Here is a 23,826-nt window from a genome sequence, read left to right on the forward strand (position 1 = left end):
GCAGGATGCAGCAAAACAAGAGAGGACTGGCAGGATGTGTCACACGCATGGATAAGGGAAGGCGAGGATGGTGACCAAGCTGTGCCAGGCGGAGGGAGACTAAGCTGCAAGGGGCTTAATTTAATCTGTGGAGGTCAGACTATCACAGGGAAGATGAATACAAAAGGGAGGTCACAGGTGAGGAAGTGAGTCAGTATAAACAGGGTTAATTACAGATTCATCAGTATGGTTCTAAAACCAAACACAGCAGAAGGGCTCACAAGTATACTAGACTTACTAAAGATATTTTACTTTGTTCATTTGTAGAATAAATGCTTTAACTTTAAAAAATTTTAATACACTGTATCATTAATAATGATTCAAAAATATGCGTATCCAGAAAAGATACAATAATACTTAAGTTGTTAATATTTTAGAAATACACTGGGAAGGGGTACTAAAAACAACGTATATCATCTGAGAAAATTTCACTGTGCAAAGACTTAACAGTTTACTGTTACTCCATTAAAATAAACAGTTTAGTTACACTAGTGAAATAAAGTATTTTAAATTACTTCAGTTATGAACACTGTGTCCAGGTTTATGCATCGGTAATGATGACTACTTTCTTTTCGTCATTTTAAGATTTCTACCCTCAATCTGTTTTAGTAAGACTACATATTTCTCATCCAAGTTTAAATTAGAAAAAGAATTAGCATCCACTTAAATTTTCTTCTTGCCTCATTAGAACCTTTTTTTCTTGTTGCTTTTGTTGCTCTGTTTCAGAAAAATCAAACCAATTATTTTTATCCTTATCCTTACTTTGTTTCTCCTCAGCTTTCCGCTCCACTTCTTGAACTTTTTCCTGTGCTTTTTCTTCTTGGAGTCGTTTTTGTTTTTCTTCTTCCTCCTTTCTAAGATTTTCTTTCCATAAGTTTTCTTTTCCTTGTTTTGCTTTCCTTTATAAAAAAGAAAAAGTTTGCATAATGTCCTAAATTTCTTTCATGCAAAATAAAAATATAATAGATCTTCTTCCTGACAAACTGAAGAAAAATTAATATTTCTTATATATTTAAATATAATCTTAAACATAATTATGTATTTACTACATACAGCAAAGATATGTGAGGGGGAGTGGAGAAACCATGGGGAATCAGGGCTGAAGGAGAAAACCAATTAGTCAATCAACTAATCAAGAGAGAAACTATGGATAAACAGATGAGCTGAAGTGTATGACTAACAATTTCTCACACTCCCAGATTTCTTCCTGCCAGCCAACCTCCTAAACCCAAGGGAAAAAAAGTGGTAAAAAACTAAAATGCAACTAATCAGAAAACAAATATAAAAATTGTATTTAAATTTCCTTTCCTTCTCTCTAGATTCTTCACCAAGACTGCTATCAAACTCTTACTCTCACTATCCTAGCTAATCCCTGTTTTCGGGATTTAGTCATTGCTGTGAAAATAGGAAATGCTTCTAGACAGACAGATTACTTCTTATATTATCATTTAAAAGTCTTTTTCATTTGTTAGATTTTGGTTAACAGATCATTTTTCCTGGAGAGGTCTATGCCTCTGTACAAGTTTCTATGACATTTGATACAGCTGCAGCTTCGTTTCTAGCTAGTCAAGATGACCTGTGATCATACAGAATTAATGCTCACCACAGCTCTTCCTGCACATACTTTTGATGATCTTACTGAAGGCAGAGCAGTCACCACCAAATTTAACATCTTCTTCAAGCCTCAGCAAACACTATCACGGGCTGTGACTGATGCATCCTGGGTTTTGGGGGGCACTTATGCCCCACGAAGGTGAAAGTCTTGCTTAATTCTGTTATCTCTATTCCTATAATTCCTGGAAGAATTTGGAAATCCTAGATAATTTTAAAAACTGTAGACCCACTTAGTCATGAACCCTTTCTCCTCATCCCCCAATGTCTTATACTTCATACTCCTGGTTCATTATCACACAACTAGCTTCCACTCAACCCTCTGCAAACCCTCCTACACCTTCTATCACTTTGCAGAGTGCTCTCTCTACTATTTTCTATAACCAACATCCACCTCTCCTTTCAGAAGTATGCTTCTCTAGCAGTCTTGACTTAATTCCAACCAATATTCCCTTTCCTAGTTCCTTGGTAACATTCCCTGACAGTCTCTCATGTCTAGGATGACCCAACCTACCTTTATTTAAATTGTCATAGCATTATGAACACCACTATCAGGGTACTTGCCACATATTTATTGGGATAAACAAAAGACGAGAGAGTTAAGAGAATATAAAATTAAATTTTGGTAAAGTTTCTAAGTTTGTGGATGAGAAACTGGTCCAGGGCCAGAAGATGCTTCAAAAGTTGGACACAAGGCAAAGAGACCAGACCAACAATGGGAAAACCTGACTATTACCAATAGCTTTGAGTAAGAAGGCAACATAGCTGGGCAAGTGGCCAAGAAATCAAGATATAGTACTAAGACCCAGCTCTGAACCAATCCTACATGTTCTGATTGCTTCCCTCTACTAAAGTAGGATAATGTGTGAAGATGGTGAATAAAATGAAAATGTGTATTACTAATATGGTCTACTGGGCTGAAAGGAACCATGAGCAATGATGGAGAGATATCAAGATACTCGCATGTGCCAACAGAAAACCTGAGCACAGTGACTAGTGGTGCAGCCGTTGTACAGTTCCCTTGTGGCACACAATGCTGCACAAGTTAGGTGGCGGATAAAAATCTCCTTAATTTAAACTTTACTGCCTCTACATCTATATTATTCCAGTATCTCTTGCTAGGGAGTCACAAAAGGATGAGTCTTGGAGTAAAAAATGTTACAGCTATTTGCTTAGCTGTCTGAATCCCCTACTAGAACTATAAGGAATCTAGAGACAAGGAGTAACCCAGAGTTTACCTGCATCACAGTCCACAGTGACCATTAAATAAAAATGTGCTGAGGTGGTTATTCTGAAGTTAGTAAGAAAAGAAGCCTGCTATATGGTAATGTGTCTTTCTTGTCTTCCCAGTAGCTATTTCATGGACATTACTCTTCTACTCTTCTCCAGGGTGAAGAAATGCTGGTGTGTTGACATTTGTTAATTATAACAATTTCTGATACTACAGAACTTGGGAGAAACATAGGAACGTATCAGAAGTAGAATCTTACGGAAAGAAAAAAAAGTCATGTGCAGTCTCTAAATGAATGGCTCTATGCTTCAGACACACAACTGTCTCACTTTTCTTTGCTACAAATGTAGGCAGTTGATGTAGCCCAGATATATATAAAGAAAACTGTATCAACATGGCATTTCTGCACTCAATATTACCCTCTATAAAATTAAGTACTTGGTTTTTATGATTTCTCAGGAAACAGTAATAGATTTACTATGGAGAGACAAAAATAATGGTGCTTATTACCTACTAAACACTATAGTTGGTTCTTTAATCTTATTTAATTCTGAATTAGCTATGTGATATGCATTACTGTTTCTATTTTTCAGATGGTAAAAACTGAGGTTCCAAAAGGTAAAGTGACTTAACCAAGTTCATGGTAGATCAAGATAACCCAGGTTGAACTCCAAAGCCTGTAGTTTTCACTAAGGGAACATTTACAATTGGTTACTGTAAACTCAGTCTGCAAAAGGAGGACTAAACTTCTAAACTTTAGAATCTAATTAGCATCTTAGGATAATAATTTTATTCCCCTTATATTTTTCATAGTCAAACTAAAGATATGGGCAACAAAAATTAGAATTTTAGTAGCAATATAGTATAATAAATTTATCAACTACATTACCTTGTAGCCTCATCTTCTAGTTTCTTTTTCTGTATTAACTCTGATCTTTTTCTTTCAATTTCCCTCAGTTTGTCACGTTTGATCTTATAAAGCTGTTCAATGGCTAACTGCTGTGTATTGTAACTTTCTCTCAGTTCCTAAGGAGAAAATAAAAAGTTAATATGGCATGGATTTAAATACTTTTGCCTTACATAAAAATGTGGCAACTGTATTTAAATATAAAAATCATAAAGCAAGTTAAACTAAAGTAAAAAAGATTAAAAGTCTTAAAAAAGATGATTAAAAAAAATCTTGAATACATTAAGTACTGAAGGTATATAGCCACTGAGGACAAATTTATGTTAAAATCAACTACTTTTATACTAATTCATTCCTAAGGAACAAAAATCTTTTACAAGCCAAGTATTTGATTTGGTACTTTGTTTTCAATAGAAAAGCAATCCATTAAAAATTCAGGGAAAACAGTTTGCTTGTTACAACATTTGAAGAGGAATTTTGTTGAGTCATAGTTTTGACATGTGTAGTTGAAGCAAGTTATCCATAACTTTTATCCAGTCAGATATTGAACTAAACACAGAAATAATTATTTAATAAATTATGCAATATTTATTTAATTTAAATAATTTAATAACTAAAATGGAAAAGATAACGTCTACCTAAAACCACGACTAGAGTGGGTCAAAATAATGAAAAGTATTAAACAGGAATTAAATGTTTATTGAGCATCTAGTTCTGTGCAAAATGCTATAAAGATTCACAGGGGATCCAATCAAGACCATCTGACTCCTGAGTCTATAGTCCTTGTCTTCAAAGAATTCAGCCTCAAGGTAGAGAAAAGTGCCGAAATCTGGTACATAGTTGAGTGTCTTAGTAGAAACCTGTGATTATCCACTCAGTACTCCTTCCCCTTCTCTACTAACATCCTCTTCCTCCTTTGGGGAAGTTGCTTTATCCCCTGAAAACCACCCTTCGATGTGGTTTTGAAGAGTCTGTCACACTCAGTGCTCCTCCCACTTCCACCCAAGTGTGGTCACGTGATCGGAACAATCATAGCACCTCATTCCCCTGGCAAGAATGACTGGTGCAAAGGACATGCACATGATCCAAGCTGGGCCACAATCCCTTCCCAGGATTCAGATATACTGAGGAGGGGAGAAAGAAGCCTTTCCCTCACTAAACTCATTGAAGTGAGGGTAAGGTAAACCTGGGGCTGCCCCATTTTCTAGTGAGGCCATCAGGGGTAGAAATGAAGTCAACACAGCAAAGAGAGAAGCAAAGGTTAGAGAGAGAGAGGTGGAGCAAGGAGGAGTGCTGGGGAACCAAATCTCTGACTTCACTCCCATGTCTAGGAACTGCCCCTTCTACTGATTCAGTTAGTGGTCCTAGTATTCTTCCAGTTACCACTCTTTTTAGCTTAACTATTTTGAACTGAATTTCTTTTACTTGGAATCTATAGAATCCTGAACAAGACAGTAGAAAAAGGCTGGGATAAAGAAGAGGAAAAAACTCCAAAAACAAAGAAACTACCACAAAAACCTAAAGTAAACAAAGGAAGCTTCACAGCAAAGGTGGGAGCTTAGACCACATTTGGATAGAATTTTTTGGTAAAAGATGTCTTGGGGCATCTATCTACACACGAAAATAAAAACTCCAAGTCACAAGCAAACAAAGGAAAGTAGCCTAAGCTTTATTTCTTTTCAGAAATAAAAATATTTTATAGGTGAACCCTTTTAACTGAATAAATGTGGTATCCAGAGACTATGTCCAAAATGTCTAAGATCAAGACTTAAGACAATAATACTACAAATAGCACCATTCATAGCAAAGTTTTCACAGATCTCAGCTCTCAGTTCTCTTACAGATCTCAGTTCTCTCTGTTGCACTTTTCTCTAGACTCTATTGAAAAGCAGAAGACTACCATGGTTACATTCTATGGAGAAGTAGCCTGGTTTAGTGAAAGGACTTCAGGAGCATGGGTCTGGAATAATACCCCCCAAGATCTGAATCAGGCTCTGTCAGTGACTAGCTGAGTAACCTTAGGAAACCTCATAGTCTCCTCATCTGTAAAAAGAGGTTAATTACAGTACATGCCCCACAGCATTGCTATGAGAACTGAATGGGTTAACACACATAAAATGCTTACAATAGTGTAGGGCACTAAGTGTGTCCTTAATAAATATTAGCTATATTACTGGCTGAAGTCATAAAAAGGGAGAATTGTAAGTTTAAAAGCAAAGTGGAGAGGAGCCAAATTAATGTCTGATCTTAATATGGTTGCAAGGTTAGCCCTCTAACTTGTCCTTTAAAATATTGTTCCAGGGACTACTCTGGTGGTCCAGTGACTCCATGCTCCCAATGCAGGGGGCTTGGGTTCAATCCCTGATCAGGGAACTAGATCCTGCATGCCAAAACTAAGACCAGCCAAATAAATACATAAAGGTTAAAAGAAAAATACTGTTCCAAGTCTTCCTTCATTAGCCATTCCTCCTGTGTCTGAATTAACGAGCTTCTTTGCGCTCTGCAAGGCATTATGCACATTCTCCTGTCATAGGCAGCATCTTCCAACTGTATGACCGTCTCTCCACTGGAGTGAGTTTCTTGACAACAGGACTGTCTTTCATCAAGATAATCCCAGCCAAGACAGAGCCTGGTAGACTAGTTATTTAGTTAGTATTTACTGGGTGAATGAAAATATATAAACCATAGGTAAGGTAAGGTAAGTCACTCAGCTGTGCATGACTCTTTGTGATCCCAGGGACTGTGGCCTGCAGGCTCCTCTGTCCATGGAATCCTCCAGGCAAGAATACTGGAGTGGGTTGCCAGGTCCTCCTCCAGGGGATCTTCCAGATCCAGGGATAGAAACCGGGTCTCCTGCATTGCAGGCACTCTTAATCGTACATAAACCATAGTCTATGCATATTAGTAAGATGTGAAGAGTACCATGGGGCTTGCCAAAAACATTTCCTCTACCTGAGTTACAATGATCCTAGAAAGTATCATTAGACTCACTCCTCTGAGTTAAGTCATGCTTCTAGGAGGTCCTGGTTAAATCTAATAGTTAACTATCACTTTGCAGGACAGCAGAAATTAACACAACACTGTAAATTAACTATACTTTGATTTTAAAAATAATCAATGAACTGAAAACAAGTAAACAATCTGCACTTACGAACAGAGTTGTTCTCCATCTTAACAGAACAACAGATCATTCTTTTCAAGTTAAGGAAGTTTTCTTCTGTTCCTAGTATGCTAATAACTTTTTCACTTTTTAATCATAAATAGGTGCTAAATTTTATCAAATACCTTTTCTGCATTTAGAGAGATGAGCATATTGTTTTTCTCCTTTAACCTGTTTATATGGCAAATTACAGTAAAACATTTTTACATATCAAGTCATCTTTGCCTGGATAAGATAAATCCTACTTGGTCATAGCTGAGTATCTTATAAATTTTCATATTCAACTTTTCAATATTATTTAGAATTTTTGCCTCTATGCTAAATTGATCTATAATGATCCTTTCTCACACTATTCTTATCAAATTAAGAGGTTTATGATAGTTTCATGTGATAAGTTGGGAATACTCCCTCTTTTATATTTTGAAACAGATGTATAAAATTGGAGTTATTTATTCTGTCAGTAAAATTCCAGGTCTGGACTCTGTTTTAGAGGAGATTTTACACTACAGAATTAAAATATTTCATGACAATAGAGCTACCTATTTTTTTCTTGAATCAGTGTTAACAAATTATTTGTTCATTTCACCTATGTTTTTATATTTATATGCAAAATTTGTCATAATATTCCCTCTTATTGTTTGCAATGTATTCAGTTATTTTTCCTTTTTACCCCTAACTTTACTTTTACTTCCTTTTAAAAATGTCTTGCCAAAGGTTTGTTAATTTTTTAATCTATAAAAGTAAAAATTTGGTTTTCTTAACTCTTTCTATTAAATATCTGTGTTCTATTTCACTATTTCCTTCTACTTTCTTCCTCCTTTATTATGCTAGTCTTTTTTTAGCTTCTTAAATTGAACACTTAGCTAATAAATTTTCATTTTTTCCCTAATATAACCATTTAAGGTCAAATCCTGACTCTCTGGGTTGAATTTCTTTTTGCTATCTGTGTGACTCTAGGCAGCTTAATTTACTTCTATGTGAAATGTGAACCAATAATAGAAGGTATATCACAGGGGTAATGTTAAGGATTAAATAAATTAATATAAGTAAAACATTTAGGACAGTGCCAGTCACAGAGAAAGCCTGTAATAATCTTATCTATTATTAGTACAGCTTGATTTATGAATTAGAAAATAATTATTGACTCCTGATATGAAATATGAGGAATCTGCTCATTTACACTACCCCACAACTCCTCTTCATTTCTCAATGTTTGGCTGTAACTTAAAAATAGACTTCAACTACTATTTCATTTTCATAAACATTTGACAACATTTTGCAACTCTAAATTTTTCTTTTTGAAAATTTTCAGATTTACAAAAAATTTGACTTAAGTTTCATACACTGATGCTTTCACCCCCTAGAACGTCATCATTATTCCACATAACTAGTGTTAACGTCAGCACCAAACTAAAGAATGTTAATAGTGACATAGTAATATTATTTAATACAGAATTCTTATTCCAAAAATGTTCCCAATCGGGTAAACACTGTCCTTAATAAGCTTTTTTTTTTTTAGATCCACTATCCAATCAAGGACCATACACTTTGTTTCATTGTTGTGAGGTCTCTTCCATTTTTTTATGAGATTCACATTTCTAGTGTGTGGGTTAGTATTTTATAGACCAAACCACAGTTTGGGTTTGCCTAATTATTTCCTTACATTTACACAGATGAAGTATTTTTGGCAAAAACAGCATAGAAGTGATGTGTCTTTCTCAGAGCATCCTATCAGGAGACACGTAATGTCAGTTGGGCCATTCTGGTAATAGTAAATATGACTGCCTGGCTGAGGACGGTTTACCTGGTTTCTGGCCTGAGGTAATAGTAAGTATGACTGACTGGGTTTCTGGCCTGAGTATTCTCGTTGCTCTTCATTGCCTTTTCCAGATGACTATTTCTCCTCACTCGTACAAATTCTGTGCTTCTGAGGCTCAGAATACCATCCAGTAGTTCCACCCTCCCCTTCCTCTTTACTGTCATCTATCAATCACCTGGTCACTGCTCCTCACTCATTCATTTTCATTATTCTCCCAATCTTTAACATCCACATAGATAACCCCATCAAAACCTAAATTCAGGCTGATCTCCTCAATGATGACCTCTTTTTTTTGGGGGGAGGGGTCCATTTGATCTATCACTTGCATTATTATATCTTGTCATCATCTGAAAGAAAACTACCATTGATCAGTATCCCATTTACCAAACATAAGTTCTTACTTATCCTTCAAGCTTTTCTTATATCTGACGCATCCATTTCAACAGTTTTTCAACCTCTCTGGGACCTCTGCTCTGCTGACCCCATCATCCTCTCTTTTTCCATCAACAGCCGTTCCTCTTTTCATATCCCTTCATGTTCAGAACATATGTCAGAGTTCATTTTATCATAATTACTGTGTTAAGATCTGTAGCTTTCTTGTTCGTCCCTCTCTGCCCATGTCTATTAAAACCTCAAACCTGTTTAAATCTATGAATCTATGTCATTACCCTTTTCTGTGCTTACATACAAGCAGCTGAACTTTGGTGGAAAGAAAAAAGACAATTAGTCATGCTGTTTCTTTTTTAAATTCATGAACTCCAACTGTGAATAAGCATTCAACGCTGCTCAGGATGTGGACTGCTTTCCTCTACTAAACTTGCACTCTCTAGCCACACTGAGATGTATTATTTCACGGCTACTTTTCTCTCCTGAAATCTCCCAATCTTCCATTCATTTTCCTCACTACCAGCCAATAATCTTGCTACATTAAGCCAGACTGGATCTCCCTCATCTTTCCATCTCAAAAGCATTAAACCTTCCTGCATCTAATCCATTTCCTTCTAGTCTGAGTTATTCCATGTCCTCAACTATTCATGATTTCTTGCAACAATCCAACTTGCTTCTGATTTTAAGTTTTGAAGCTGTCAACTTCCTACTCTCCACCAACAAATTTAACTGACTTCATGCCTATCTTATCCCCATATGCTATACTGGAAGTATTCTTTTTATCTTGAAGAACAAGAATATCTTAATCTGCTTCCCTGGAAATTTATTCCATCAATTATCACCACTTTAAAAGTCTCAATCTCTCACTTTTCTCCTCCCTCCCTCCCTCTCTCTCTCTTTACTATCTCCTTCAAGTCTTTTCTTTCCTTTTTTGAATTAAAAAAGTAGCTTTTACTTAAAAGAATAAATTATATGAAATGAGAAGTGTTCTTAAAATCTGGGATATATGGTTTCCTACTGGTTTTGACTAATTTCTACTTTTTTCTTCTAAACTCTATACCAATAATAACTCCAAATGCTGCCTATCTTCTGACTGAGAACATTCAAAACCATTCATCCATTCAGCAAGTATGTACTGCCACCCATGATGTTCCATGCACTGTTCTAGGTGCTGGGAATTCAGCAATAAAATATTTGGCTTGAGTAGGCAATTAAGCAGAGAAGCCAATGGCACCCCACTCCAGTACTTTTGCCAGGAAAATCCCATGGACGGAGGAGCCTGATAGGCTGTAGTCCATGGGGTCGCTAGAGTCAGACACAACTGAGAGACTTCACTTTCACTTTTCACTTTCATGCATTGGAGAAGGAAATGGCAACCCACTCCAGTGTTCTTGCCTGGAGAATCCCAGGGACGGGGGAGCCTGGTGGGCTGCCGTCTCTGGGGTCGCACAGAGTCGGACACGACTGAAGTGACACAGCAGCAGCAGTAGCAGGCAATTAAGACCCTCTGATGGATATGGTTAGTTACCCAAAAAGCTCTATTTTCTCCATTTCATGCTTCTGTCCTAACAAAAACTATCCATTCCTCATGTATCCTTATGCTGCACAAGAAGGTGATACCACTTTCAAGCATGGCTCCAATTATTCTTTTACTTTTCAACTTTATTATAAAGTATAATTGATAAATAAAAACTATATATTTAAGGTATACAACTTGTTTTAATATACATATACACTGTGAAATGATCACCCTAATCAAGCTAATTAACATATTCATTTCTTCATATAGTTACCACTCCCTCTCTCATTCCCTCCCTCCCTGTCTTCTCCCCCTCTTTCTTTCTTTCCTGAGAATGTTTAAGATCTATCCTCCTAACAATACTGTATTGTACAGTTCAAATTCGCTAACTATAGTCACTATGCTGTGCACTGGATTTCACAATTTTTCCATCTTGCATAACTAAAACTTTGTATCCTTTGTTGTCTTTCTTAAACCAAAAAACCCCAATACTCTCTTTTTAACCAATGCTTTCTTTTTCTCCATGCTCTCTTTTCACTCTTCTAAAGCTTTTCCCACTCACTCCACCCCTCCTCGGCTCCCATTCATTTCTGATCTGCAGCAATCCACCTTCTGGTGGTCATTCAACTGAGATGACACTCTCAAAGGGTCTTCAAAGGTCTTCTTGTTGGCAATTCAATGGCAACTTTCCAGTACTAAGTTAACTGACTGCTCTGTATCATTTCTAATGGCTGCAGAAAGCCTCTTTTCTTGCTTTCTGTACAGTCATTCTCCTGACCACTCTGACAGCATAGGTTTCATCCCCTTTTAGATTCCTAAATTGCCTCTGATGAAAGCATCAACAAGCAGTGAAAGGTTGGAAGGCAGGAAGCGGAAGGAAGAAAGTAAAACAAGAAACAAGAATAATCTGCTGGCCTGTGGAGAATCAAATGCTAACTCAAAGAATCAGACCTGTGTGTGTGAGCATAGTCCACAAACCATCGTCAAACTTCACTGCGTACATGAAGAAACAGGTTTAAACGTCTGTGTGACCTGAAGCACAGATTCTAAGGTCAGATAATCTGGCCATTCATGCTATAACCATAAAGGAAAGGTTGATATCATCTTTCCATCTACTTTTCTTTAGGTAGCAATTGAGTTCTACTTCCTGCCTTCACTGTGTATGTACATTTAAGTACCCTGTTGTCATCCACTTTAGTACTGAGTAGAATGTATTTAAAAATCTACTAGGCTCAGCTAGTGGTAAATATAAAGCAAGTCTCTTTAAATTAAATTTAAATAGGAATTCATTGAGTATTTTAAATATTCTTTGTGCTATTTACACATGAAAAAGTGAACTGCTTATTTATGATTTAAACATTTTTCTCTGTGGTGCAAGTGTATCTAAATATGAGACCTGATAACTAGACAAAACCAAAGCTGCACCTACATTATTGGTTCTTATCATAGTTTTGGGAAGCAGCCTGATATATACATGATGTAACCTTGCACTAGATGTCAGAAAGTATTTAAGTTTTACTTTAAACAGTAATTTTCAGTGATATGGGTAAATAATTTAGTCTCACATTCCCTTAGTTTCCTTTTTAATTGAATCAATAATCATCCCATCATTTAGCCTCACTCACAGGGAATCAGGTAATATTTCTAAGTGTCGTGGGCTCCTCATGAGAACTCTGGGCAACCTTACTGATTCCTGGCATTAGACTCAAACAGGCAGTGAAACAGCAGAAGGATATTTAAGCAAGCAGAAAGAAAAATGTTTATATTGTATAGGTTATTTCAAACAAAGACACTTAGATAAATGCAAAGAATAGTCTAGTGTTTAAAAAAAGAAACAGTAAAGTAACTCAAAGAAAAAGAGCTAGATATTAGAAAATAACCTTAAGTAAGAGGAAGAGGTTGTTGAGACAGCTTAGCAGAGACAAAAGGCACTGAAGAACAGAGTCATCCATATTCCCACACTGTAAGATAAGGCAGATAAAAAGCCAATTAAACTATGTACAGATTAAAAAAAATAATGTAGGGAAGATAACTTGGTTGGTTTGTCTGTCCATCAATGACAAATTATTTGGTTTTCTTTAAATTTTTTTTCTACAGAATATATGCTGGTGTAGAATATGTCATTAACATTATTCACCTCAAATTTCCCTCCTTCACTAAAGCCACCATGGTTTCTTGATCATACTGTTTACTTTATGGTTGGTGTAACATTATTCTAAATAAGTTAGCAAGATGAAAGTCAAATGAAGAGACAGATTTGCCTGAAAAACCTTGTAATACTTTATGCTCTGAAAACTTCACACTTTGTTAGCAAAGGAGTAACTGAGACTAGTCCCAAATTTCAATCATGTGCCATTAGTCTGATTTTTGGCTTTTAATATTTTCTTTCATAGGTATGGCTTCAGCATACAACTAGTACTGCACAGAATGAGAAGCATATGGTATATGTTTTGGACATCTGCTCTTCCACTGCAGCAAATAATGAGTCACGAATCTACTTTCCATGCAAAATTTTTAGTGCCAAATTATGCTTTGGATTTCACTGGTTATTGCATTATTTCACAAAGGTTAATTAAATTATAAAAAAGAATTTAGTGTGTTAAAAGAGCCTCTACCACCTGGACTATTTAAAATTTTCCATATTTCCCATTTTCAAATTTGCTTAAGATCATTCTGGCTGAGATCCATACTGACAAATCTAATGTAATACTAATAATGACAAAGGTAATTATTTTTTAAATGTATAGATGCCAATAAAAACAGTCATCAAAAACTGGAAACTATGGTAAATTGTATGTTTACACGACTCAATGTTTATAATATATATGGAGAACATTAAAAACAATCTTGCAATCCTGGTGTAGCTCAAATAATAAAATAAATTATGTAAATAATGAACATATTAGCTTTAGTTATTCATTCAATTAAATCAAAATAAGGAAGGTAAAGAGGCAGCAAATTAAAAATGAATATAATAGAAGATAATTACCTTCAGTTCATTGTTAAATGAATCCATTTCTGAAAGCTTGGATGCAGTTTCTTTCTCAAGAGCATCTAATTGTTCTTTAAGTCTTTGGCATAATTCTTCTTTTTCTAATGATTTTTTTTGAAGTAAACTGATCCCTAAATCTGAAATACAAACATTACACAGTTTATTTTTTGCAGAAGTTCTTGTCCTTACTAGTAATGAATGGTTATTGTCTGGTCAAATTGGTATAACTACAGAGACAAAAGCTGTACACACATACTATGTTTCTAGATTCTCTATTTAGTTCCAGTGCTTTGTCTAGTTTTGATCAAACATACATTATTTTAGGTATTACACCTTTCATAACTTATGTTTTGGTATTTGATAGAGCTAGTCTCGTTCTCCCACTTTTTCATATCTTACCCCATCTTGCGTATTTTCTCTTCTAGGTGAATTTGTGAATTATTGTGCCAAGTTTCATTTAAAGAAATCTGAATTAAACTGAATATATAGATGAATTAGTAGAGAACTAAACAACATCTTTAAAATGTTGAGCTAGTTCATTCAGGAGTAGAATATAATATGTAGCTACTTATCCAGGAATCTTTTATGTTAATCAGTAAAATTGTATGGCTGTGCTTTTCTTTATTCATTTAATAATGAGAATGCTAATGTGAGTGAGACTTTCCTCCATATTTTCTGAATAAATACTTTTGATATACAGTAAAGTTACTAATTTTTATATGCTGATTTTATATCCAGGCACCTTGCTAAATTCTTTATAATTCTAAGAGCTTTCCAGTATTTCAATAAATATTTAATCATTAAATTACACATCTGTTATATGCAAGGCCCTGTTCTTTGTTCAACAGTAGGTAAACGTGAAAGATAAGCATGGGTTCTATTCTAGTGGGAAACAAGCGTTGGGAAAAATAAAAGTCAAAGAATATTCATTCTTAGTATTCAAACTGAGCAACAGTAATAATGGATGCTTTTATATGGAATGTGATCATATCCTATCTACGAGCACTGTGTTGGATAAATGAAAGAGGCAACACCGTAGTGCAGTGAGCTTTAGAGTCAGATACACAAGAATTTGAACCTACTATTAAATGATCTCGTGTGTATGCTAAGTCGCTTAGTCATGTTAGACTCTTTGAAACCCTATGGACCGTAGCCCACCAACCTCCTCTGTCCATGTTATTCTCCAGGCAAGAATAGTGGAGTGGGTTGTCATGCCCTCCTCCAGGGGATTTTCCTGACCTAGGAATCAAACCCTTGTCTTTTTTGTCTCCTGCACTGGCAGGCAGGTTCTTTACCACTAGTGCTACCTGGGAAGCTGAGACAATCTTGGGTAACTTCTTATTCTCTCTGAATCTCAGTTTTTCCAAACTGAACAATGGGAATAACAACTACTACTTCACAAGGTTGTTGTAAAGATGAAAGGAAATAATGCATGAAAACTGTCTAGCATGGTGCTTGGTGCGTGGCTGACAATTTTACATGGTTACTGTTATGCAGTGAGGAATCTGAGGGATACTGGGTACTTTGTAAATTCCAAATAAGAGCTTCCTATTCTGGACTGGACTAGAACAAAGATTAATAAATTTATAAAAGCTAACCTGAACAAATTAAGAAATAAAGCCAAGGAGCAAGACATGAGAGACTAAAATACCACTTCATTATTAATAAAGCTGATGTTAGATAGCATGGTTATCTATGCTCTACCAGAAGCAGAGCTCTACTGGGTCCCTAACAAGACACAATCTACATCCTACTCACAGTTCAGACACTGAGAGTGAGGATGACAACATACTTTGTACCCTGCACTGATCAGGAGGGCTGTCTTATGTTGCCTCTGGAATGCCTGTGAGGGGTGAGGTGGGAGCTGATACACTTTAAATAACCAAGAAAAGAAAGCACCCTGTTCCAGGAACATGGTCTGAGAAGAGACGTCAGTGGAAGGTGGGGGACATGATAAAAGTAGTTCAAAAGATTGATTTTTCTATGCCTGGTGCTTCTTCCATGTAAGGGGACTTTGATAAGAATAGCAGTCCCAGCTTCTTTTAACCCTTACATAATTGGTGAGATCAAGATAAGGACCTGGGCATAAGTGCCCCTATATCTTTCCTATCCCTTGCTTTCTTGAGGTTGAACTGCCCACAGGAATCTGCATTCTATTTTGTTCATGCACCCAATGTCTTACGTTGGGCAGCTATACTGCTCACAGAGAAATCATGCTATCTAATGTCAGCTTTATTAATAATGAAGTGGTATTTTGGTCTCTCATGTCTTACTCTTTTGCCTTATTTCTTAATTTGTTCAGAACTTGGGCAAAGAAGAGGGATAACTCTACTTAATTGGACCTCCTCAACAACCGGAAGTGTAATAAAGAGCCATAAAGTGAAAAACTGGCACTCAGTGGGAGACATTTAGGATACTTTAGCTAGTTTTAACACATTTGCAGTTACTTTTCTTTAAATAAATCTTTCTTCTGCTACGCTATTATTGGCATGCTATCCAACATAGAGATTTTTTTTTTTTTTCAGTTTTCTGGTTGAGACTTGAATCAAGAGAAATGTTATATTCTTATAAATTACACTGGAATATTTTGTTCCACAGATGTCAGAGGGCCAAGTTGGTAAAAATTCTTCACATGAATCACAAAGTTAGATGATTTAAAGTCCCAGGAAGGGTATGCCAGTTGCTTAGGCCTCTCATTGCTGTACACTATTACCCTAGAGTCCAACAGGTTTGGCTTCATAGAAAAGTGTCCTCATAAACAGTTCTTTCTACAATTAGTGAAGAATCTTGCCAAAATGCACAGACAGCATTGTGTTCAAGCCAAACTGAGGTCTTGTTTAACTGTAATCTAACATTTTATTTGATTAATATTTAAAATATATAAATAAAAATGGTGTGAGACAGGAAGTCAGATCACAATTGTTACTTTATTTGCATTTACTTTTTATTGCTAAAAATGACCCAACATGGGATCATTTTCACATAATTTAAAAAGTTTAACTATAGTCAAAAAAATGTTATTTATAATAGAATGATGCTATTTTTTTAAAAGTAGCAGAGTATGCCTGACACATTCAGAAAAGAATAAAGAATAAAAGAGGCAAAACAAACCTTAGAGACTTACCAGGTGTGTTACCGAGCTGCATGTTTTTAATTCTTTCGTTTAATAACTGCTTCTCTGGCACCAAATAGATAAGTTTATTTTGATACTCCTTAAAAAAGAAAAAGTAATACCTGATTAAAACTCTGTAATGTTGTCTAAGAATTTTTTGAAAATGTAAAAACATGATTTGATCACTCGTAAAGCTTAGTATAGGATTAATATGTAGAATAATATATAAATTGCTTACAACTTATAGATAAACTAGAATGGGGTCAAACATGATTTAAAATACAAATATTTACACATAAATCCATTTACAAAAGACTGGCTGAAAATAAAAGGTGGGGAAGAAAGCTTTGCTAGTAGGGTATGTCGAGAAGCCTGACAATTTCCCATGTCCTAAAGGATGAGAACAGGCACAGCCTAAGAGGTGCCTTTGGTATCTGCTCTGAATGGCGTGTGGAAGCTATGATACCTGGGCTATGATACCCCAGGATGAAGATCAAAGAGGGGCCAAAAACTCAGGGATAACTGGGAAAGCAGGTGTAAATCAGACAGGAAATGTTATTTGGCGTCTTGTCTACATCTGCTGTGAGAAAGTAAAAACATTATGTTAATTACTGTTAGTCCTTACGGAAAAACACATTTGGTTAAGAGGACTCGAGATGCAAAATGCTTCCAGGATCTCTTTTCTGCACAAATAAAGAGCAGAATTACCAGGTCCCTGAGGGCATATTTAGTAATTATATTCTCACCACAATTTCTGAAAGAACAACATTAGGTAAAAATTTCCTAAAAGTAGTCACAATAACCTTAGTTTGATATATATTTATGTATGTATTTATTAAAGACTTAAAACATAAACTGGCAAATGCTCAGGGAATGTATAAATATTAAGCAGAATTTAGCCAGGTGTCAGGCAGAGTTTTAGGGAGTCCATGAGATTCCTGATATTCCACAAGGTTGTGTATGTCTACTACCCTTTTACAAGGAGGTCACTAGAGGCTCCACGGGGTTCAGGACCCCAAAAGCAAAAAACCGCTAGATTAGGAAGAATTATTAGTAACTGCTCACAGTGAAGGACGATCCAGCAGCCAAGCACTCACCTGAAGCTCCTGTTGAAGCTGCTTGATTTCCATGATTTCCAGGTCACACTGCTTATCCAGAACTTCCAGCTCAGTCTTCTGAGTTTGCTTTCTGAGTCGGACATCCTGAAGTCTGCCTGAGATCTGCTGATGTTTGCCATTCTACGGGAAGACCATATAAATACAGTTATATAAAATGCTAATAAGAAATGCTCCCATCAAGAGAATAATATTTTTATTTAAATTGTTAATGTCATTTGTCATTTATATTCACTCTAGGATAAATGTCTAAAACCAAGTTAACTCAAGAGAGTAAGTAGCAGGAAACTCTTCTGTTCATGGAGTTCTCCAGGCAAGAACACTGGAGTGTTACCATTCCCTTCTCTAGGGGATCTTCCTGACCCAGAGATTGAACCCAGGTCTCCTGCATTGCAGGCAGATTCTTAACCATCTGAGTCACCAGGGAAGCCCCTAAGATAAATGTCTAATACCAACTTAACTCAAGAGTTATTAGCAGGAAATGTACCATTCTGAGTATAAGAGCCTTAGATGTTAAGTGAGAAAGCACAGACACAACACACTGAATTTTGTTTTCTGAACCCAGCATTCAGACACTAATTTTTAACATTAAAATATAAAAAAAAATCTCAAAAAATAATGAGGACGAGAGGGTGTTAGTATGTGACATTTAGGGTTACCTTCTCTGAACTTCTATTTCTACCTTCAACACTGCCAGCTAATTCCTCCAACTAAACAGTGTCCAGGACTTCCCTGGTGGATCAGAAGGTAGAGAATCAAACCTGGGTTTGATCCCTGGGTTGGGAAGATTCCCTGGAGAAGTGAATGGCAACCCACTCCAGTATTCTTGCCTGGAGAATCCCATGGACAGAGGAGCTTGGCAGGCTATAGCCCACGGGGTCGCAAAGAGTCGGACATGACTGAGCAACTTTCATTTCATTAAACAGTGTCCAAGAGGGCCTCTTTGGCCATGATACTCTTCTCCTATAACAATATTTTTTTTTTCTTTCTGAGAAGAAAAAAAAAGGAACAAAAAATAGCAGAGATTCTCAGTGGAAGCTAAGAAGGGAAAGGTGTTATGGGCTGAATCGTGTCCCTCCAAATTCATATGTTGACTGTATTCTCAGTGACCTCAGAATATGACCATATTTGGAGACAGAACCTTTAAAGACTTCACCTTTAAAAAGGCGATTAAGATTAGATGAGGTCAGATGGGGGCCCTACTCCAATCCGATTGGTATCTTTGTAAGACAAGAACATCTGAATAGAAAAGACAGCAGAGATACACAGGCAGAGAAAAGCCCGCATGAGGACACTGTGAGAAGGCAGCCATCTGCAAGCCAAGAAGAGAAGCCTCAGAAGAAACCAGGCATGTTGACTCCTGGATCTTGGACTTCCAGCCTCCAGACTGTGATAAAATTAACTACTGTTGTTTTAGCCACCTGGTCTTTGGTATTTTGTTATGGCAGGCTTAGCAAACACAGTGGGGTGAGGAAAAAAGAGGCCACTGGTTAAAAATCACCAATAGTGAGGTTTTTACTGAAAAGTCTGTTTCATATTTGAGAAATATATGCTGAAGGGAATATGCTGTGCCCATCCTGGAGTTCATGTTATTTTCTTCAGCAAATTTAAGAATAGGCTTTTCCAGACTCTGCACATTAATCTGTGCTACTTGCTACTGTTTGGTGTGTTACTCCAGTTCTTGGGGGTATATACAGTCTTAAGGATTCCTCCCACAGTATTTTGAAGAAAAAAATATATAGCCAACATAATGGTTCAGACAGATATCCAAATAGCTACACAAAGAAGTGAAAGTTTTCAGGACTGTTCTGTGGTACTATGGCATGCTTAATAACTGTGGTATGCTTTTCTACCTATTTGAAGGCAAAAAACAGTATCTTTTTGATGAAAGATACTATGACTTTTTAAAAATGTAATTCATCAGCCAAATAAAACATCATATTACAATTAAACAAGATGTAAATATGGTTCTACTATACATAGCTGCTGCTGCTGCTGCTGCGTTGCTTCAGTCGTGTCCGACTCTGTGCGACCCCATAGACAGCAGCCCACCAGGCCCCGCCGTCCCTGGGATTTTTGCAAAACCCTACTATACAATCAGGTCAGGTTTATGGAACTTCAGAGTTGTAGTCCAACAGCATGCCTTACTCAGACCCTTTATATCTTCTCACCCTGTATTTCAAGCAAAGTCTTTTAATACTTTGATGCCCCAACATCTGATTTGTGAAAACTGATAAGCATAATGGCCAATATTAGTTAACAACCATAGTCTTAGAGAACTGAAAGAAACGGTAATAGATCATTTAGGTCAGCAGTTTCCAATCATTTTTTTCCTTTTTAGCAGTAGAATCCTTTTTTCTCAATCAAAGCTTTTTCCCCAATAAAAGGGCCACAGATTAATGTGGCGATTCTCTGTTGTGAAGTGTGGGTAGAAGTGGGGAGAGGAGACACTGTCCTACCACCTTGGCTCCTCTCTCCCACCTCTTGCTTATCCTTCTGTAGACCATTTTCCAGTATGAAAAAATGAAAATCACTGAACCAGCACAAAGCTTTACTTTACAGATGCACAAAGTGAGGTACAGAAAAGGGAAATGTCTTACCCAAGAGTACACTGCCTATCCACATCTAAACTAAAACCACAACAACAATTCTCAACGTTTTGATTCACTATCCTTTTTTAGTAAACTATACTGTCTAGACTGTTAAAAAGCACATATGAAAATATGATTAATTATATTAAGATGTAATATATTCATGAGGTAGATTTAAAAAACAGTAATAATTCTCAACAAGTTACTCTTGCATCATTCAGATAAATTTCACTTAAATCTATAAGCATACCAGTGCTTCCAACTCGAGATGGAGGCTCTTCTTTTTAGAGTTTAACCTGACAATTTCTTCCTGTTCTCTATTCCTTCGACTGAGAAGCTCCTGCCTACGAATTCTCTCCCATTCTAAACGACGTTGTCTTTCAAGTTCCTGTTTTGCGGCCTGAAAATAATGAAGCAAGGTTAATTTTAAAATTAACACTTTTTGCATCATTCAAAAACTGATGGGAAGACAAAGTAAAGCTGAGGCAGCATTTAGCACTGAGTGGACTCGAGGTCGAAGGGTAACAGGGCAAACCTATTGTTATCAATGGACCTAAAGACTTCCACAAAAACAAATTCATTCACCAGACTTTCTGACTGCGTCAAGCACCATCTTCTTGCTGCAGTTATTTTTCCCTTAATAAACAAAAGGACAACTCCATACATATAGATGTTAGTAGGAATAACTGCACCTTTCTTCTGGTATCAGGGAATAAAAAACTTTTATTTACAATTATTTCAGTGGCACTGTAATTTACATGCACAGTCCTTGAAAATACAGCCAGGCCTCCCAGGGACCCCGCACAGCAACATTTATCCCAAGGATCTGTGTAAGCTCACCCTCTTAATTCCTCTCAAGGCTTTCTTTCTGCCTCTCCAATTAACTTGACCTTTTACTCTAGATCCTAAGCTTAGTTTCATTTAATGACCTGACCAACTGACTTCTTCTAGCTCCTCACTCAACTCAGCTTTGCGACCAATCCTGCTCTGATTGAGATACCACCTGCAGATATGCTTTCTCTATCAGCTGTCAGCCCTGGAAACCCTTCATAAGCAAGGACCCTCTTGCCCTCATAGGGGAAGGAAGATTCAGATTCATACAGGGTAAGAATGAATGAATGAGGCTGAGAAAAATAAAAGTACCATTTTTTATCAAATGAAATGTAGCCACTTATTAAAGGAAATGATTTCCCTGGAAATAAAATAACTTAAAAAAAAAATAACCTCTCGTCTTTCTATCTCTTTTCTCCTTTCTTCTTCTCGTTGTCGCTCCAATTCCCTCTGCTTCTCCAAGCGTTTTTCTAATTCAAGTTGTTTCTTCCATTCTTGCTCTTGTAGCTCTCTCTGTTTTCGTTCCCATTCTTCCTTTTCCTTCTGGGCTTTGCGCTCTGCCTCCCTCTGCTGCTGCTCCATCATGGCCTGGCGTCGCTTCTCCAGTTCCATGTTGCCCCGCTCATAGTTGGCTTTCCGCTTGTCCTCGAATGTAACTGAATAAGGTACAGCGTAAGCACTCTTCAGCATGAAGCACCTACCGAACCTATAATCTGGTTTCAACATCCTCCTGCCTTGTGGTCATGTGAAAGCAATTTCTCTTTGGATACTTCTAAGGATAATCTTAATTCAAATGTAAATAATACAATATTTATTTTCTTATAAGAATATTCATTTTGGGGAAAAAAACTCATTCTGGGAAAAACAAATCACTAAGTTTGAGTCCGTCCAAGAGAAAAATAATTTTACTATCCCTGCCAATAAAAATACTTTTCAATTCTTTTCTCAGTATTTCTTCAAGGATAACCAAAATTGTATGGCTCTATATTTGTTATATGCCATATATATATGACATACATGTTATATATATGTTAAAAGTTATATAACTTTTTAGTATTTTTAAATATATACTATTTAAATATAATATAAATATATGTACATTTTCAACCAATATTTAAACTTTTTTTTAAAGCTCAAGATTTCATCATGAAGCTTGCTGTAATGCTTTTTCCAAAAGTGGGAAACACTTTAAATTGGACATCTAATACATACAATCTTGCCAAATATATACCAGTCTCTTCTTCTCAATTTTGACAGTCTTAATTTTATTGATGTCAAAATCCATCCTATTCATCAAATAGTTTCTCATATAGCATTTAATATATTAAGAAAGTTAAAATTCTAAATATTCATTTCTACTTCACAGTAAAAAAGAGCATTCACTATAAAATATACAACTTGGACATTCAATGTTACCTGGTAATTTTTTCTGAGGTTCCTCTTCTTGTGCTTTCTGATATGAAGGCAGAGTTCCATTAATGGAATCAATTTGCTTTCCTCCTCTAAGAAAGGCAAACAACAAATAAATTTAGCATTATGAGATCTGAAAATTTTAGACCAGACTATATAGACTATCAATGACTACAGCAATTTAATATTTAGCATATAATATTAAAGATATTTAAAACATTATGGTTTATAGTTACACTGAACATCAGTATACAAATTATCAAGATAGACAGATCTGGATTCAGAACATGGTTCGACCAGTTGCTATTCTTGGGTAAATTTATTTTGAATCTCTTTAGGCATTAGTTTCCTTATCTATAATGTGGTGAAAACACATACGTACTTCTAAAATCTACTCTCTTATCAGTGTTACTCACTAAATACCAAAATCAAATGGCAATGTAAATGCTTGATTTTCCACAAAAGTAGAGCAGAGACCTCAGGAATTCCCAGAGTAAAAATCTTGTCTGCCAAACATGATTGAAACAACACCCCTTAACCTTCAGAGACACTCACCTAAAAGATGGAGGGACAAGCTCAGGAGGTAAAGCCAGCGGCAACGGCTGTCCAGCTTTGGCCATATCAGTGAGGTGCATCGCAAGGATGAACTCCTCAGCTTTCAGCTGTCCGTCACCATCGATGTCAGCCAGAGTCCTGAAGAAAGGATAAAGTTTCTCAACTTAGAAAGCCTATTTAGAGTAAAATATTTTCAGAAGAGTTCAATCTTTTTATTTTGAAAGCAAGAGTAATGACAGAAAAACAGCTGGGTTAATATATTTTAGTGAGAAGTACATACAGAAAAGTGAGCTAATTTTTGCCTTTAATTTCCATATCACCAGAGAGGGAAGAAATTTTGAAATGAAAAGGGAAATATTCCCTTCAAAAAGGTAGCTTGTCTTGGTTCGTGGTTAATTCACTTATCAAATCACCTCACGCTCTACACTGAAAATGAGATACTCTCTAATCCTTCACAGAAGGTATTACATAAAAGCAAACAAGTTTTACTTGTAAGATAATTAAATGCCAAATTCTCAAGGGCAACATTTTACAAAGCAATTTTATT

The 23,826-nt window shown here is 36.2% G+C and overlaps 1 protein-coding gene across 5 annotated transcripts in view; it reads right to left on the bottom strand.

The window, feature by feature from the left end:
- ITSN2 (intersectin 2) overlaps nt 1-23,826 on the bottom strand; it is a 126,374-nt gene that overhangs the window by 51,396 nt on the left and 51,152 nt on the right. For 4 of the 5 annotated variants that reach the window (XM_010840557.1, XM_010840559.1, XM_010840558.1 and 1 more), the window contains 9 exons: nt 23,280-23,417; nt 22,731-22,816; nt 21,708-21,970; nt 20,734-20,883; nt 17,875-18,015; nt 16,790-16,877; nt 13,663-13,802; nt 3,771-3,907; nt 802-938 (listed from right to left, as the gene is read on the bottom strand). In XM_010840557.1, the coding sequence (XP_010838859.1) occupies nt 802-938; nt 3,771-3,907; nt 13,663-13,802; nt 16,790-16,877; nt 17,875-18,015; nt 20,734-20,883; nt 21,708-21,970; nt 22,731-22,816; nt 23,280-23,417 (1,280 nt within the window). Of the gene's footprint in view, nt 1-801; nt 939-3,770; nt 3,908-12,553; nt 12,635-13,662; nt 13,803-16,789; nt 16,878-17,874; nt 18,016-20,733; nt 20,884-21,707; nt 21,971-22,730; nt 22,817-23,279; nt 23,418-23,826 lie in introns of all 5 variants that reach the window. The other variant, XM_010840561.1, reaches the window with a different exon arrangement.

This window comes from Bison bison, unplaced genomic scaffold, assembly GCF_000754665.1.
Source record: "Bison bison bison isolate TAMUID 2011002044 unplaced genomic scaffold, Bison_UMD1.0 scf7180017864145, whole genome shotgun sequence".
Classification (NCBI taxonomy): domain Eukaryota; kingdom Metazoa; phylum Chordata; class Mammalia; order Artiodactyla; family Bovidae; genus Bison; species Bison bison.